The sequence below is a fragment of the Rana temporaria genome, chromosome 4, assembly GCF_905171775.1.
Source record: "Rana temporaria chromosome 4, aRanTem1.1, whole genome shotgun sequence".
Taxonomy (NCBI): Eukaryota; Metazoa; Chordata; class Amphibia; order Anura; family Ranidae; genus Rana; species Rana temporaria.
The window spans coordinates 88,371,521-88,388,450 of record NC_053492.1 but is presented as its reverse complement, the minus strand read 5'-3'; the positions used below and the strand labels follow the sequence as shown (position 1 = coordinate 88,388,450).

Genomic DNA, 16,930 nt, shown 5'->3' with positions numbered 1-16,930 from the left:
ATTGGAATCCCATCTCAAATTCTTGAATTTCTTCAGTCAGGGCTTAACAAGGGCCCGGGCCCGGGTACCCTGAAGGTGCAAGTATCTGCCCTTTCAGCCATGACGGGTACTAGATGGGCTCTTCATCATCCGGTCACTCTGTTCCTCAGGGCCTGCGTAAGATCAGACCACCTAGGAGGCCAGCCTTTCCAACAGGGGATCTCTGTGTAGTACTCGAGGCCCTGTCCAATCCACCCTTTTCTCCATTCAACTTAGTCTCACCGTGGAACCTAGCTCTGAAGATGGCTTCCCGTAATGCGATCACCTCAGCTAAGAGGACGTCGGAGATACAAGCATTTATGGCTACGGAACCCCTATTTAGTGTTCTCCCCTGACAGAGTGGTTCTGAAGCCCTCAGACCATTTTTATCCAAGGGTAACTTCCTCCTTTAATTATAACCAGGACATCGTCCTTCCATCTTTTACTAATGAGAGGGGCGAGTCCCATGCCTAGGATGTCAAACCTACCATCTCCAGTTACTTCACAGCTACATCTCAGGAAGACGGATTATGTCTTAATTATCCCACACGGGAGCAGACGAGGTCAGCCAGCTACCTCCCGTACCATTACCTCTTGGTTGTTGGTGCTATCGCGGAGACCTATTCCATCCAGCAACTTACGACTCCTAAAGAGCATTAGGGCTCATTCGACAGGGGCAGTGGCCACTTCTTGGGCAGCATTTTGCGGGATTTCACCAGAAACCATAGGCAGAGCAGCAACTTGGTCTTCCCAACACATCTTAATTTCTCACTACAGAGTGGATTCTGCTCTCCTGGCTACCGTCGACTTTGGCAGATCTGTTCTTAGAGCCAATTCCTCAGCGCTATAGAGAATAAATATTACTGTTTTCTTGCACCCTCCCGACTGGCGAGTTATTTCCCAGTGTGTGCTGCCATGAATGCGTCAGGAAAACGGAAAATTGTATACTCACCTTTCCGTAATTTTCCTTTCCTGACGCATCTTCATGGCAGCACACAGATGCCCGCCCTATTGTTTTATGATGATATATACAGAGAATGGTGCGGGGCGTCTCCCCTTCAAATTTATAGCTAACCAATCCTGTCAGGTTGTGGGGGCGGAGTCACAACCCAATGTGTGCTGCCATGAAGATGCGTCAGGAAAGGAAAATTACGGAAAGGTGAGTATACAATTTTCCGTTTTTCTTCTTACCCCTGCAAAGAAAGGTGCATAAAAACGCACATTGTGTGAACAAGCCCTATGAGAACCGTTTGACCAAAAGGAGAAAATTTAATATTTTGACCAGGAAAAAAATACCAAAAAAACTCCATTCTGTCCTTTCTCACTGTATAGTGTCAGATCAGCAGTACAATGTGCTGCAAAAAATGCCATTCCTGGAGCTTGGTTAGATCATCACTCCATCCTCTCTCCTGTTAACTCTTCAATATATTGCAATGGATGTATTGGTAAGTATTTTCCAGGAATATTGGACAAATATTGAGCGCAGACTCACCTCCAATAGATCTCATCCTAAGACTGTTAAACTGGCATATGGTTAAACTAGTAAAAAGCCCACTCCACATTTAGGCTCCATTCTCACTTAGTTGCATGACTTTGGAGTGCAACTTGAATGTGACTTGTCCCTCTGCAAACCCAGACCCAATGTTGCATGTAAAACATGCAGGTATGACTTCCATGCAACTTTAGAGGATTAACATTGAAGTCTATGACGTCAGACCAAAGTAGTGCATGAACTACTTTGAAATCGCTGTGACAGAGTCACACATACTGTATATAAATGGTCATCATTGGAAAACATGGGTATAACTTGTCAGAGCCTGTTGCAACATCACTCTTACCCCTTGCTCGATTGACCCAGACCGCAAGGTATTTGGGTCCACGCCACACGGTAAGAGTATCCAACTTATCTATATAGGATTGTCTCCTTGTTTATCTCCCAGTCCACCGTCAAGCTCTACACCCCACCTCCCAATCAGCTGGAAGATTTCTTATTAGCAGCCTCATTGTCGCATTGACATTTCATCTGTCGCTGTGCGCAGTTTTTCACTAGACTTTTCTTTTATAAGATCAGCTTACGTTCAGTTCTTTTCACATTTCATTGGTGTTGGGACCAACATTGGTCACTTATCCTGAAGTGTTCGTACATACAGCAATTCACTTTCTGTTAATGCTCACTTATTTTTTGCCAATGTTCCTATTGTGACATTTTCCTAATTGTGTTTATATTGATATTACACCACCTTTATACACCCTGTTCACCAGGGTTTTCTCACTCCTCTAGCACAGCACATTTTTTACCTTTTTCACATATTTTTCTGTATGTTTTGGTGCTAGCAGCTGCCCCACTCTCACTTAGCAGCGCAGTATTTTTCCCTTTATTTACAATGCAAATTTGATGTCCAAAGTCATAAGTGTGAATGGGGAGTTAATAAAAAAAAAAGACTTCAGAGTATTGGTTCCCTTTAAGATTTGTACAAATTCATTCGTTTTATAGGGTTGCTAATACAATAAGCAATTGTGGTGCTGGAAATTGATCTATAGAAATGAGTCGGTTTTGACAAATTCCATTTATTTCTGTAAAAAATACTGCAGTTAAACGTCTTGCAAATTTAAGCACACTTTTTTATACAACAAGGTTTACAAAATCTGTGTAATTATCACATGCACAGAATTGCCTAATACAAGAGAAACTACAGCCAGAATAACTTGAGTTGTATGTATAGCCACTGTTTTTAGTTACAGTATATACTCAAGTATAAGCCGACTTTTTCAATGCTAAAAAAAGCCCCCCTCAGCCTATTTTAGAGTGACGTCTCCTGCTGTGTCATGCCACTGTTAGGCGGTGTTCTCTCAAACAGCGGCCGTCCATTGTAACAAAGCCCCGCCTCCTCATCCCTGATAGACGGAACACTGATAGAATGCTGGGAAACTGAATCAGTGTTCCGTCTATCACAGACGAGGAGGAGGCGGGGCTCTGTTACAGTGGATGGCTCCTGTTTGACAGAACACCACCAAACAGTTGCATGCCACAGCGGGAGACCGTAAACAAGGTGAAGCTGCAGATGGGCACAGTGAGGCTGCAGATGGGCATTGTGTAATCAAGGTTTATACTCAAGTCAATACGTTTTCCCAGTTTTTTTTTTTAGGTAAAATTAGGTGTGTCGGCTTATACTTGAGTATACACGGTATTTGGATAGAGCAGGGAGTAGGTTAAAATTCCTGTTTGATAATTTTTTGTGGTCTGTGCACCATTGGGGAAATTTCACTTCACCAGAGGAACAACAGGAAGAGAGAGGAAATCTTCCAGTGAAGGGAAATTCCTCTCTTTAGACAGGTATCCCTATTGGAAGATTTCCCCATGTTTGTTCTAGAGACAACTCTAAAATTTAGAATTTTCCCTTTCTTTCATTGTCAGTGACAATGGTCATCAGATGGAGGGCAGTGATATCATTCCTCTGGGTAAGCTCCGATACTGGAGCTTACACAGGGGGGACTCCTCCAGCAGGGAGTGTTATATACTGTGTATGGTGGTGTGCTGCCTTGCTAAAATAAAGTTGTGTGCATTTCTGATTGATTTATGACTAGGCTTACTTTAATGCAACCCACAAAGAAAGGAGTTTTAACATACCACAACAGGTCACTAAAGTGTAAATGTGCCCTCATAGTAATTGGCTGTCAATCCTATTTTATTACAGTGGAAAGTTTAAAATTCTTACAGGTGCCATGGGAGTTCAGTGTATCTCTGATACAAGCGGGGGAAGAAGGTGGTATCTGCTCCTTTTTTGTAGTAATTTACACATTGTACTTACTACCTGTAATTTACTCTCTCTGTCCTATACCGCTTATGACAATTTCTGAGGATGCAGTTAGACAAAGTATAACTTCAAGTATTTTGCTCACAATTTGCCGTAAAACAGTGTTAATTGATAAATATCTCACAAACCAAGCCACAGACTCAACACCGAATAATAAAAAAAAATATATATAATAATAAACGGAAACTTTAAAAAAAGCGTGTTGATACTGCAGCTGATGCTAGAAGGAAATGAGAAACCAACTTATTTCCATCAGGGGATGAATCACAGGACATGCGGGTGGCGAGTACACCCAACTATGCCACTGATGACAAACACAAGATGTAATATTAGGTGACGAGTACACCCAACTAAGCCACTGATGGCAAACACAACATGTAATATTAGGTGGCGAGTACAACCAACTAAGCCACTGATGGCAAACACAAGATGTAATATTAGGTGGGGAGTACACCCAACTAAGCCACTGATGGCAAACACAACATATAATATTAGGTGGCGAGTACAACCAACTAAGCCACTGATGGCAAACACAACATGTAATATTAGGTGGCGAGTACAACCAACTAAGCCACTGATGGCAAACACAACATGTAATATTAGGTGGCGAGTACTCCCAACTAAGCCACTGATGGCAAACACAAGATGTAATATTAGGTGGCGAGTACAACCAACTAAGCCACTGATGGCAAACACAAGATGTAATATTAGGTGGGGAGTACACCCAACTAAGCCACTGATGGCAAACACAACATGTAATATTAGGTGGCGAGTACAACCAACTAAGCCACTGATGGCAAACACAAGATGTAATATTAGGTGACGAGTACACCCAACTAAGCCACTGATGGCAAACACAAGATGTAATATTAGGTGGCGAATACTCCCAACTAAGCCACTGATGGCAAACACAAGATGTAATCTTAGGTGACGAGTACACCCAACTAAGCCACTGATGGCAAACACAAGATGTAATATTAGGTGACGAGTACAACCAACTAAGCCACTGATGGCAAACACAAGATGTAATATTAGGTGACGAGTACACCCAACTAAGCCACTGATGGCAAACACAAGATGTAATATTAGGTGGCGAGTACTCCCAACTAAGCCACTGATGGCAAACACAAGATGTAATATTAGATGGCGAGTACTCCCAACTAAGCCACTGATGGCAAACACAAGATGTAATATTAGGTGGCGAGTACACCCAACTAAGCCACTGATGGCAAACACAACATGTAATATTAGGACAGATATTTGGCACTTACAAAAGCCATAATATAACAATGTTACACGAGAGTATATTAACCACTTCACGGAGAACAAAATTACACATTTGGTCATTTTGTTCAATCTCCTCTGACTGTTGTGTGAAGCTGACCCAGTTTACAGGCAGAGGGCACAGTATCTCCTTATTAGCCGTCAAAATCCATATTTTCCAACCATATGGCAGATTTTCCATGACCCATGGATTGCGTGCCAGTCTCTAACCCACATTCAGGCATGGTCTCTAGGCACACTCAGTCTCTAAAATTTCCAAACTTCAGTTGATGCCTGAACAAGATTTGTCCCTTTTATGTTTAGCTATGGTAGAAAAATAATAATACTAAATTTACGTAAACTTGAGAAGGGCACGAAAGTGGGCGAGTAAACTACGTTGGTGATGGTGCAGAAGGTACAGGCACAACCTACACAAAATAAAACATACCAACACAGAAACAGCTCAACTACCACTGCAGTAAAGGCACCAGAACTGGGGCTTCAGGTAGGTAGGGGCTTGTCCCGGCTCTTTCCAAGGAATACAGCACAGGTAATAAAAACTGGAGCAATGGAGGCACCTAAACTGGGACCAGGCAAGTATGGGCCCTTCCCTACTGGTACAGAAAGGGTGAAACTACCAGTGGAGCAAGTGAGGCACCAGAACTGGGGCTTCAGAAAAGTAGGTTGGGGCCTCTCCCAGTCTTTACCGATCTGTATAATTGTGAAGAGCTCACCAGTTATCGTATTACAGAGCAGGCTGAACTGCCGCAATTGTTCCTCTTAGATGTATGTCTACATACACACCATACAAAGGGACAGCAAACACAGCACATAATTTACCCCTGTACATAAAATGAATGGTGGTGTAGGTGCTCCATATTACAATAGTACAGGCCTGGGTGAAGAAAAGGGACATTTTGTAATGCCAAGATGCATGGTGTACAATTATGGCTCAGGTCTCGATAAGGCTGTGTGATTGCACTATTGTGGTGCAGCAATATGACAGGCTGCAGAACATAAGTCTTCTATCCAAGTTTGGCTGTGGTGTATGTCTTCTTGTTTGCAACTATTTAAACCCAACTCTGCAATTAGTGACTTATCGCATATCGTACTTATGCCCATCCACAAACCTATTACATATACATTTTTGTAATTACCAGCTTCAGAGACGATAAAACAAATATTAACAACCTGTGACATTAATCAGCCCCCGTTTTCCAAGCTATGATCAGGTGCCTGGAGCAGCAATGTCACATCATTTCCTCCCATTACTATACAGTGAGGGGAAAAGGTATTTGATCCCCTGCTGATTTTGCCCACTGACAAAGAAATGATCAGTCTATTATTTTAAAGGTAGATTTATTTTAACAATGAGAGACAGAATAACAAAAATATCCAGGAAAAAAATACATTACAAAAAAGTTATAAATTGATTTGCATTTTAATAAGTGAAATAAGTATTTGATCCCCTATCAATCAGCAAGATTTCTGGCTCCCAGGTGTCTACTATACAGGTAATGAGCTGAGATTAGGAGCACTCTCTTATAGGGAGTGCTCCTAATCTCAGTTTGTTACCTATATAAAAGACACCTATACACAAAAGCAATCAGATTCCAATCTCTCCACCATGGCCAAGACCAAAGAGCTTTCCAAGGATGTCAGGGACAAGATTGTAGACCTACACAAGGTTGGAATGGGCTACAAGACCATCGTCAAGCAGCTTGGTGAGAGGGTGACAAAAGTTGGTGAGATTATTCACAAATGGAAGAAACACAAAATAACTGTCAATCTCCCTCGGTCTGGGGCTCCATGCAAGATCTCATCTCGTGGAGTTTCAATGATCATAAGAACGGTGAGGAATCAGCCCAGAACTACACAGGAGAATCTTGTCAGTGATCTCAAGCAGCTGGCACCATAGATACCAAGAAAACAATTGGTTGCACACTACACAGTGAAGGACTGAAATTTAGCAGCACCCGCAAGGTGCCCCTGCGCAAGAAAGTACATGTACAAGCCCGTCTGAAGCTCGCTAATAAACATCTGAATGATTCAGAGGAGAACTGGGTGAAAAAGTTGTGATCAAATGAGAACAACATTTAGCATTATGGCATCAACCCAACTTGCTGTGTTTGGAGGAGGAGGAATGCTGCCTATGACCCCCAAGAACACCATCTCCACCATCAAACATGGAGGTGGAAACATTATGCTTTGGGGTTTTTTTTCTGCCAAGGGAACAAGACAACTTCACTGCATCAAAAGGGACAATAGCAGGGGCCATGTATCATCAAATATTGGGTGAGAACCTCCAGCCAGGGCATTGAAAATGGGTCGTGGATGGGTATTCCAGCATGACAATAACCCAAAACACACGGCCAAGGCAACAAAGGAGTGGCTCAAAGAGAAGCGCATTAAGGTCCGAAGACCAGGAGAGGATCTGCAATGAGGTGTGAGAAGTGGCCAATTACAAGAAACATCTGACCTCTGATTGCCAACAAGAGTTTTACCACCAAGTACCAAGTCATGTTTTGTGAAGGGTTCAAATACTTTCACTCATTAAAATGCAAATCAATTCATAACTATTTTGAAATGCGTTTTTCTGGATATTTTTGTTGTTATTCGGTCTCTCACTGTTAAAATAAACCTACCATTAAAATTATAGACTGATCATTTCTTTGTCACTGGGCAAATGTACAAAATGAGCAGGGGATCAAATACCTTTTCCCTCACTGTATTCCCAAGATTCCTAGCCACGGTTTCCTACCCTTGGGTGAGAACACAGGGGTGGTGAGGGCACTGGTCCCCTAGCAACCAACAATTTGTAAGGTCTTTGGGACAGGAAATAACGTTGAAAGTACTAGGAAAATTTGACTGACGCTTTATAGATTGAGAATATGCTTTGGCGGAAGGCACAAAAGGTGCAACGTTGGCAATACACTGTTAAATTTTGATTTCTGCCTAAACAGAACATGTGGCCCCTGTGACGACAGAGAGGGCTGGTTAACCATATCATAGAGGTCTTTATTCTAGAAATAAAACCTTATAAATATAGACCTTTTTATAACTCCCAATGGCCCCAAAATAAAATCTCCTACCTTTGGCTGTTTAAACATAAATAGAATTGTATAACATCTTATATCGACTTCCCTTTAAGTTAATGGTTAAAGCATACAAAACACTTATTTTCAAAAACATGAAGTATATACAATATCTGAAAATATCAGGAATCAGTGCAGTTTTATGGACTAGATTGTCATAAGTTGTGGCTCCTGGTAATACAGATTGTCTACAATTAATCATGAAATGATTGTCAATGTTTCAGTGCACTATGACATATCAGCATGCTGTCTCCTTGCTGTCCACACGCCCCTGACGCTGCAGTTTGAAAGATGAAGCCTTTTCACTTCTGGTGACGGGGTGGTCAGTGAGGTCTTCAAAGGACTTTGCAGGAGATCCACTGGTAGGAAAGGGATCGTCATCGAACTGGTCATCGAGATGAGAGTCTGTACTTGGGTCCTCCTGGATGGTATCCATTCTTTGATGGTCACCTTTGGCAGAGGCAGAGGTTGGCACAGCTGGTGTTTGCTGTAGGGACTGGAATCGGCTAGCGGCCTGGGCAGAAGGGAAAGGCTTAACAATTCGTACAGGAGCAGAATCCAGACTGCTGAGCATTTCCACATTCTGTCAGGAATAAAACATTGTGTCAACCATCTCTCTGGAGATTCGTATTCAAAGACTGAAAAGCTGTACGATGCGTGCTGCTTGGGGATTTGTTGTTTTATACATTATACAGAAAAGGTTTTTTACATTGGGGAAGAAAAAGCTCCAGATAAGTTTCAGTGTTGTCCACAGTGAGTCTCTTACCTCTTATCTAGGAAGGCAATGCAATGCTCCCCCCCCCCCCAAGTTTCTTAAGGCATTGCCATCAGTGAAATGGCTTGCCTATAGACTGACAACAGCAGGCCAAGGATGAGCAGACTGTGTTTACTGGCTGAGATGCCAGCATCATGGGCTGTTGCAGAAGCTCCATGGGTATGATCTCAGTTCTACACACTGTCTGTGGCTTTTTTAGGGGAACCCAAGTCTGTCTCTAATTTACTCCACATGAAATCAATGATGCAACATAGAAGAGTGGAAACACTCAGGACTTCATAGATGGGAACAGGGCCGCCATCAGGGGGGTACAGGCAGTACACCTGTAAGGGGCCCGGAGGTCCCCAGGGCCCCAGATGGCAACCCCCTTTAAAAAAAAATATTTATTTTTTATTAAAAAAATAAATAAAATGTTTTAATATATTTTTTTTTTTATTAAAGGGACAAATTTTTTTTTTGAGGTCCGGAGGTCCCCAGGGGCCCGAAGGCCCCGGATGGCAAACCCCCCCTTTTTTTTTATATATATATATAAAAATTCTAATATATTTTTATTTTAATTTTTTATTAAAGGGCCAATTTTTTTTTTTTAGGGGTACGGGGGGCCCGGAGATCCCCAGGGCCCCGGATGACAACCCCCCGGTGTTCTCTGCTCCAGGGGGCCCATGCCTGAAGCTGTGTAAGGGGCCCAATAATTCCTGATGGCTGCCCTGGATGGGAATAAGGATGGGCTCAGGCGTGTTCGCAGCTCCACATGCCTGATCCTGCCAGGAAGCTTACACTGCGCAGCGCTAATCACAGGCAGTGAGACATTTCCTGATCTGTGGCTGCACAGATCGGGAAACGTCTCACTGTCTATGATAAGCGCTGCACAGTGTAAGCTTCCTGGAGGGATCGGACATGTGGAGCTGCGAACACGCCTGAGCCCATCCCTAAGATGGGAACAGATACAAATCTCATGGGTGGCTCAGCACACAATTTCACTTACGATTGAAAGATTATATTTCTGAAAGAATGACTATACTTTATTTTGTAATAGGGGTTTAGAGCTTAAAACAGAACTAGCGCATAAGTTGTCCGCTTATGCGGACGACGTGCTGTTCTACGTGTCTGAACCTCTGCTGTCCCTGCCCAACATCATGGCGGAGCTGGCAGAGTTTAACCTCTTATCTAATTTTAGGATAAACTATGCCAAGTCTGAGATCCTATCTCTGACCATTCCCCCGGATTTACGTGCACAGCTGCAGGCCTCCTTCTCATTCACGTGGTGCCAGTCGTCCCTGAAGTATCTGGGAGTTCAACTACCAATGAGCTGCACTCAGTTGTATGAGTGTAATTACGCCCCGCTGCTCTCAGCCATCAGGGTGGACCTAAAGAGGTGGGATAAGGCGGCCTTCTCATGGATGGGCCGGGTCAGTGTGCTGAAAATGAATGTGCTCCCCAGAATTTTGTTTCTCCTACAGATGGTCCCGATCGCGCTGCCCAGGGCCTTCTTCTCAAGCCTCAACAGCCTGTTCATCCAATATATCTGGAGTGGGAAGTGCCCCCGGTTGGCCCTTCGCATTCTGCAACGCCCTAAATCTGCAGGCGGGTTGGGGGTCCCTGTGGTGAAGAGGTACTATGAATCGATAGCCCTTCAACGCATTTTGGACTGGTACCATGGGGTCCAGCACAAGGTGTGGGTGCCCTTGGACAAGTTCCTGGCGGGGCGTAATCTGTCCCACGCCCCGTGGGTGCCTGGAGAACATAGGGGCCTGTCGGGGCTGGTGTCCCCTTTTGCCGTCCACGCTCTAGCGATCTGGGATGCCTTAAATAAGACGGGGAGGCTTGCTTTGCCGACTTCCCCGCTGGCACCCCTGGGGGGCTTCCCTTGGTTCACTCCCGGGGAACACCCATCCTTTTTTCGGACGTGGGCGGAGGATGGGGAGTCCAGATGCGGGAGATTTGTCCAGGACCGGGGGCTGCTGCCCCTGGCCACGCTGAGGGAGCAATATGGTCCCTTCCTAATGGATGAGTGGCGTTACCGGCAACTCAGCCATTTTCTCACAACTCTACCCCAGAGGGTCAGGTCACCAACACAGGCGTCCCCCTTCGAGCGCCTCTGTATGGCCCGGGAAGCTGTCCCCCATGCCATCTCTGTGCTATATGCCCTGATATACTCCCTACGGGAGGATGGGAAGCCCAGGTTCATAAGGGAGTGGGAAAGAGACCTGCAACACAACTTCACTAAGCCGCAGCTGGACCACCTATACAGACTAACGCACTCGAGCACGGTTGATACAGGGATGCAAGAAAATAGCTACAAGGTCCTCACCAGATGGTATAGGGTCCCAACTAGACTTGCTCAGATATACCCCTCCCTTTCGGATGCATGTTGGCGGGAGTGCGGCCAGAGGGGCACCTTCCTGCACATTTGGTGGGAGTGCCCCAAACTGTGCCCCTTCTGGCAGGATGTACATGCCCAGGTCAAATTGATCTTGGATGTGGCGCTTCCGGACTCTCCCTTGGAGTCCCTGCTTCACTTCCCTACGGTCCCGGTCAGCCAATATTGCAAATCTGCACTGCCCCATTTGCTCAATGCGGCCAGACGGCTGATTCCGATACATTGGAAGACGCCCACAGTACCGACCCGCTCGGAGTGGGTGTGTATGGTGAACAAAATTATGGAGGCGGAGAAGTGGATGGCGCAGTGCAAAGACAAATACGATAAATTCTACTCCATATGGGCGACTTGGATACACTATGTAGGACCTGAGGAGCTGCCTGTGCCTGGGCCCCCCCAGGGGGTGTCCCCCTCTGGAAGGGGGCCCAGGGCAGGAGGGGGGAGTGCCGCTGGGGACCCTGATGATGCTGCAGTGGGCTGTTAGAGCCATAATGGAAACTCTATAGTTTATTTAATGCCTTTTTGATGTTGATGCACATGTACCGGAAGTTACCCCCTCCCCTTTCCCCCTTTCCCCTCCCTTACTGTATGAGTCCCCCTTTTTTTTTTGTTTTTCCCTTCCTTAGTTCCCCCATGGCATGAGGGTCCGAGGCGCAGAGGCCTGTTTTTGATTATCCTGACAGATGGAGGGACTTACCTCCTTTCCGGGGTGGGCTTAGGTGGTGCGGGTGGGTAGATCCACTATGGTTATAGCTCAGAACATGTCCTACATATGCTGTTCACTATTCCCCAGGCCGCGCCTCCAGGCGCAGGCACGCCCCGGAGACATTTTTTTTTTTTGCCACATATGCTTCGCTTGACAGCCCGGGACAGGATCCCTATTGACATGCCAGGGGACTGTTACTTTGCCTGTATTCTAATTGCTGAGCCATGTTGGCCGACATTACAACTGTATGCTTGTTTTTCCTATGCAAAAACTTTTTTGAAAATAAAGATTATATAAAAAAAAAAAACAGAACTAGCGTCTACAAAATGTACCTTGCCTTCAGTGGTCCAGAGTCCCTCACCTGCAGGGGATGGGTCACATGCTTTAAGGGACACTGCTGGAGTCAGGGGTAAGAGCCGGTTCACACAGGGGCGGCACGACTTCGGGGGCGACTCGGACAGGCGACATGAAGACGACATCTAAGGCGACTTGCAAAATGACTAATGTATAGAAGTCAATGCAGGTCGCCCAAGAACCTTTTTCTAAGTCGGAGCGACTTGCGTCGCTCCTATTAGAACGGTTCTATTCACTAGAATGGGACGCGACTTGTCAGGGGGCTGCGTCGCCTGACGAGTCGCCCCAGTGTAAACCGGGTCTCAGGGTGACCATACATGTCCAATTTTCCTTTAGATTTACCAAAACTATGTAGTGCAAGGGCCTGACTAACTGGATACAATTGAAAGTGGTTTAGTTGTGACCTCATATTATATGGTTTTTGGTAAATCTAAAGGAAAATAGTACAAGGAAATTGAAGCTGTATGGCCAGCCTTACCCCTGACTCTGGCAGTGTCCCTTAAAGCACGTGACCCATCTCCTGCAGGCGAGGGACTCTGGACCATTGGAGGCAAGGTACGTTTTGTAGACACTAGCTCTAAGGTAAGCAATACTCCTTAGCTCTGCAGTCTTAAGCCTCATACACACGATCGGATTTTCCGACAGGAATTTTGTGATGACAGGATGTTGTCGGAAAATCCGATCGTTTGTACGCTCCATCGGACAATTGTTGTCGGATTTTCCACCAACAAAATGTTGGATAGCATGCTTTAGAATTTTACAACAACAAATGTGTGTTGTTGGATTAGCCGATCGTGTGTACAGAAGTCCAATCGGACAAAACTCCACAGTACAAACACGCATTCTCAGAAGTTTACCTACCATAAGACATTAGCAGAAGTTGACCAAATGGTGGCACTAAAGAGCTGAAAAAACACGTAGTTTCGTGTTTGTTGGCCGACAATTGTGTGCCGTTTGTATGCAAGACAAATTTGTTTGTGTATCTAAATCTGCTAGTTCATCTAACATTCCCCTCCTCCGAGAGCAACAATGCTGCTGTCCATAGGTGCCCCACTTGTTCATCTAGAGTGGAGGCACACCAAAACAGGTGGCGTGCTTATGGCCGGATCACCAAGTAAAAGCAGAGAGCCTAGGAAAAGAAAACTAATGCTGCCACCACATCTAGAGATTGGTAAACTGCAATATATTACATTTCTGGTTTTGTGTTAAATACCATTTAATAGAATTCAAGGATAATATAAAGATTTAGGATATGATCAGAGGACTGGTGTGAGGAGCGGTGATATTTTCCAATACTCTTCAAAAAATCAACATACGGTTTGTCATTGTAAAAACAAACCAATCGTTGTACAAGCATGAATGCCATTATTCATAATGTAGCTTGGTTTGGGGGGAGTGGGTATTAAGAAGTCCAGCATGAAGGTTTGCTGTAAAGTTTATGGGCGATTCTCTTGTAGGTATAGATGAAGTATAGGACTACCCTATGCCTTACTAACGCATATATAGCTAGATTCAGGATGGCGAGCGCATAGTTGCGGCGGCGTAGCGTATGGCATTTACACTACGCCGCCGTAAGTTAGCGAGGCAAGTACATGATTCACAAAGTACTTGCCTGCCAAGTTACGGCGGCGTGGCGTAAATCGGGCGGGCGTAAGGGCGGCTAATTCAAATTCGGCTGAGGGGGCGTGTTTTATGTTAATGGGGCTTGACCTGACGTGATTGACGTATTTTACGAACGGCGCATGCGCCGTCCGTGTACATATCCTAGTGTGCATTGCGGCAAAGTACGCCGCACGGTCCTATTGATTTCGACGTGGACGTAAATGAGGTAAAAACCCTATTCACGGACGACTTGCGCAAACGACGTAAAATTTTCAAATTTCGACGCGGGAACGGCGGCCATACTTAACATTACTATTCCAGCTATTTGATGGAATAACTTTAGGCCTGATAATGAGTTGCGTAAACGGCGTATCTGTACTGCGTCGGCCGGGCGTACGTTCGTGAATAGGCGCATCTAGTGATCTACATATTCTACGCCGACCGCAATGGAAGCGCCACCTAGCGGTCAGCCTAAAAATTACACTTTAGGATACGAGGGTGTAAGACACTTACGCCGCTCGTATCTGAGCCTAATTTAAGCGTATCTGGTTACCAGAATACGCTTAAATTAGCGCCGACGAAAATTCAGACTTAGGCTGGCGTATCTACTGATACGCCAGCCTAAGTCTCTCTGAATCTAGCTAATAGTCTGGGCATGCAGTCACTCTTATTGAGATCTCCAATCTTCTACCACATTGGCAGACATAAATACTTACACTTGGCAAAAATAAGGATTTGGCATTTTCCTCATACTGCTTGTCCATTTTCTTATCCTGGTAAAACATGGGAAAAAAGAATTACTTATATTCATCATATACTAGGTAACTAATATACACTTCTAAAAGCTGCCTATACAGAAACTGTGTGGAGTGGAGTCTATCAGTCTGTGTGCCTGGAAATGGGATGGCAAGAAATGTTCCTTAAAGCGGAGCTCCACCCAAAAATGGAACTGCTGCTTTTTGGGAACCCCCCCCCCCTCCGGTGTCACATTTGGCACCTTTCAGGGGGGAGGGGGGTGCAGATACCCGTCTAAGACAGGTATTTGCACCCACTTCCGGGAATACTCTTGTGCGGCAGCCCCACCCCTACCCACACCATTCCCCCCCCCCCCGCTGTCTTCTGGGAAACGCACTGTTCCCAGGAGAGAGCGGGGACCATCGACGGCGCCCCGCGCTACTCGCGCATGTGCAGTAGGGAACCGGGCAGTGAGGCCGCAACGCTTCACTTCCCGATTCCCTTACCGAGGATGGCAGCGGGTGCAGCTCAGGGACGAGCGATTAGTCGTCCCTCGGCTGCTGACATCGCGTGCGCGCTGGACAGGTAAGTGTCCATATTTTAAAAGTCAGCAGCTGCAGGATTTGTAGCTGCTGGCTTTAAAAAAAAAATATTGTTAACCACTTAAGCCCCGGACCAATATGCTGCCTAAAGACCCAAGGGGTTTTTACAGTTCGGGACTGCGTCGCTTTAACAGACAATTGCACGGTCGTGTGACGTGGCTCCCAAACAAAATTGGCGTCCTTTTTTCCCCACAAATAGAGCTTTCTTTTGGTGGTATTTGATCACCTCTGCGGTTTTTATTTTTTGCGCTATAAACAAAAACAGAGCGACAATTTTGAAAAAAATTCAATATTCTTTACTTTTTGCTATAACAAATATCCCCCAAAAACATATATACATTTTTTTTCCCTCAGTTTAGGCCGATACGTATTCTTCTACCTATTTTTGGTAAAAAAAAAAATCGCAATAATCGTTTATCGGTTGGTTTGAGCAAAATTTATAGCGTTTACAAAATAGGGGATAGTTTTATTGCATTTTTTTTTTTTAACTACTAATGGCGGCGATCAGCGATTTTTTTCGTGACTGCGACATTATGGCGGACACTTCGGACAATTTTTACACATTTTTGGGACCATTGTCATTTTCACAGCAAAAAATGCATTTAAATTGCATTCTTTATTGTGAAAATGACAGTTGCAGTTTGGGAGTTAAACACAGGGGGCGCTGTAACATTTAGGGTTCACTTTGTGTGTGTTTACAACTGTAGGGGGGTGTGGCTGTAGGACTGACGTCATCGATCGAGTCACCCTTATATAAGGGATCACTCGATCGATACGCTGCCACAGTGAAGCACGGGGAAGCCGTGTTTACATACGGCTCTCCCCGTTCTTCAGCTCCGGGGAGCGATCGCGACGGAGCGGCTATAAACAAATAGCCGCGCCGTCGTCCCGGATCGCTCCCCGAGGCTTACCGACCCACGTCAAGCAGAGGACGTACAGGTACGTGCATGTGCCTGTCCGTGCATTTCTGCTGATGTATATTTACATGAGGCGGTCCTTTAGTGGTTAATATTGATCGCCTAGGTCTCTCATCAGGGATTTCTGCACATCAGATAAACATGCTAGTTCAGCCAAGAAGATCACACGTTGGGATGGGGTCCCACCTTTGTTTAGTGTATGGGTGCTCAACCTTTGGCCCTTGAGCTAATGCAAAACTATAAGTCCCATGGAGGCATTGTAAGGCTGACTGTTACAAGCATGACTCCCAAAGGCATGATGGGACTTGTAGTTCAGCAACAGCTGGAGGGCCACAGGTTGAGCACCCATGGTCTAGTGCAGGGATCTTCATACTGCGGTCATCCAGCAGTTGCAGAACTACACATCCCATGAGGCATTGTAAAATTCTGACATTCCCAGACATGACTAGGTAATGATGGGAATTGTAGTTCCTGAACAACTAGAGGGCCATAGTTTGAAGACCACTGGTCTAGTGTATCGAAACCCAAAAACAGCTCTCGATCCAGACACAAAAACAAAAATTTTATATACTGCAGATTACCATTCCTTAGATGGGGTGGCTGCATTCGTTTTATATTTAAGAGGTATTTTTGTACTTGCGGAAAACGTTCTTGGCCAGAAAAGGAAA

General features: G+C 45.1%; 2 protein-coding genes across 3 annotated transcripts in view; both read right to left on the bottom strand.

Moving 5' to 3' along the window:
• Positions 1-3,151: 3,151 nt before the first annotated feature.
• LOC120936359 lies at positions 3,152-6,429 on the bottom strand. The gene is made up of 2 exons (XM_040348625.1): positions 4,180-6,429; positions 3,152-4,125 (listed from the first exon to the last, which is right to left on the bottom strand). The coding sequence occupies exons 1-2, from the start codon at positions 5,178-5,180 to the stop codon at positions 4,098-4,100; spliced, it is 1,029 nt and encodes a 342-aa protein (XP_040204559.1). The 5' UTR covers positions 5,181-6,429; the 3' UTR covers positions 3,152-4,097.
• A 1,664-nt stretch (positions 6,430-8,093) lies between these two features.
• The window catches only part of ADAM17 (ADAM metallopeptidase domain 17), a 111,213-nt gene continuing 102,376 nt past the window's right edge, over positions 8,094-16,930 (bottom strand). For both annotated transcript variants that reach the window (XM_040348622.1, XM_040348623.1), the window contains 2 exons: positions 14,725-14,781; positions 8,094-8,774 (listed from right to left, as the gene is read on the bottom strand). In XM_040348622.1, the coding sequence (XP_040204556.1) occupies positions 8,430-8,774; positions 14,725-14,781 (402 nt within the window). In that variant the 3' untranslated portion in view covers positions 8,094-8,429. The remainder of the gene's footprint in view (positions 8,775-14,724; positions 14,782-16,930) is intronic.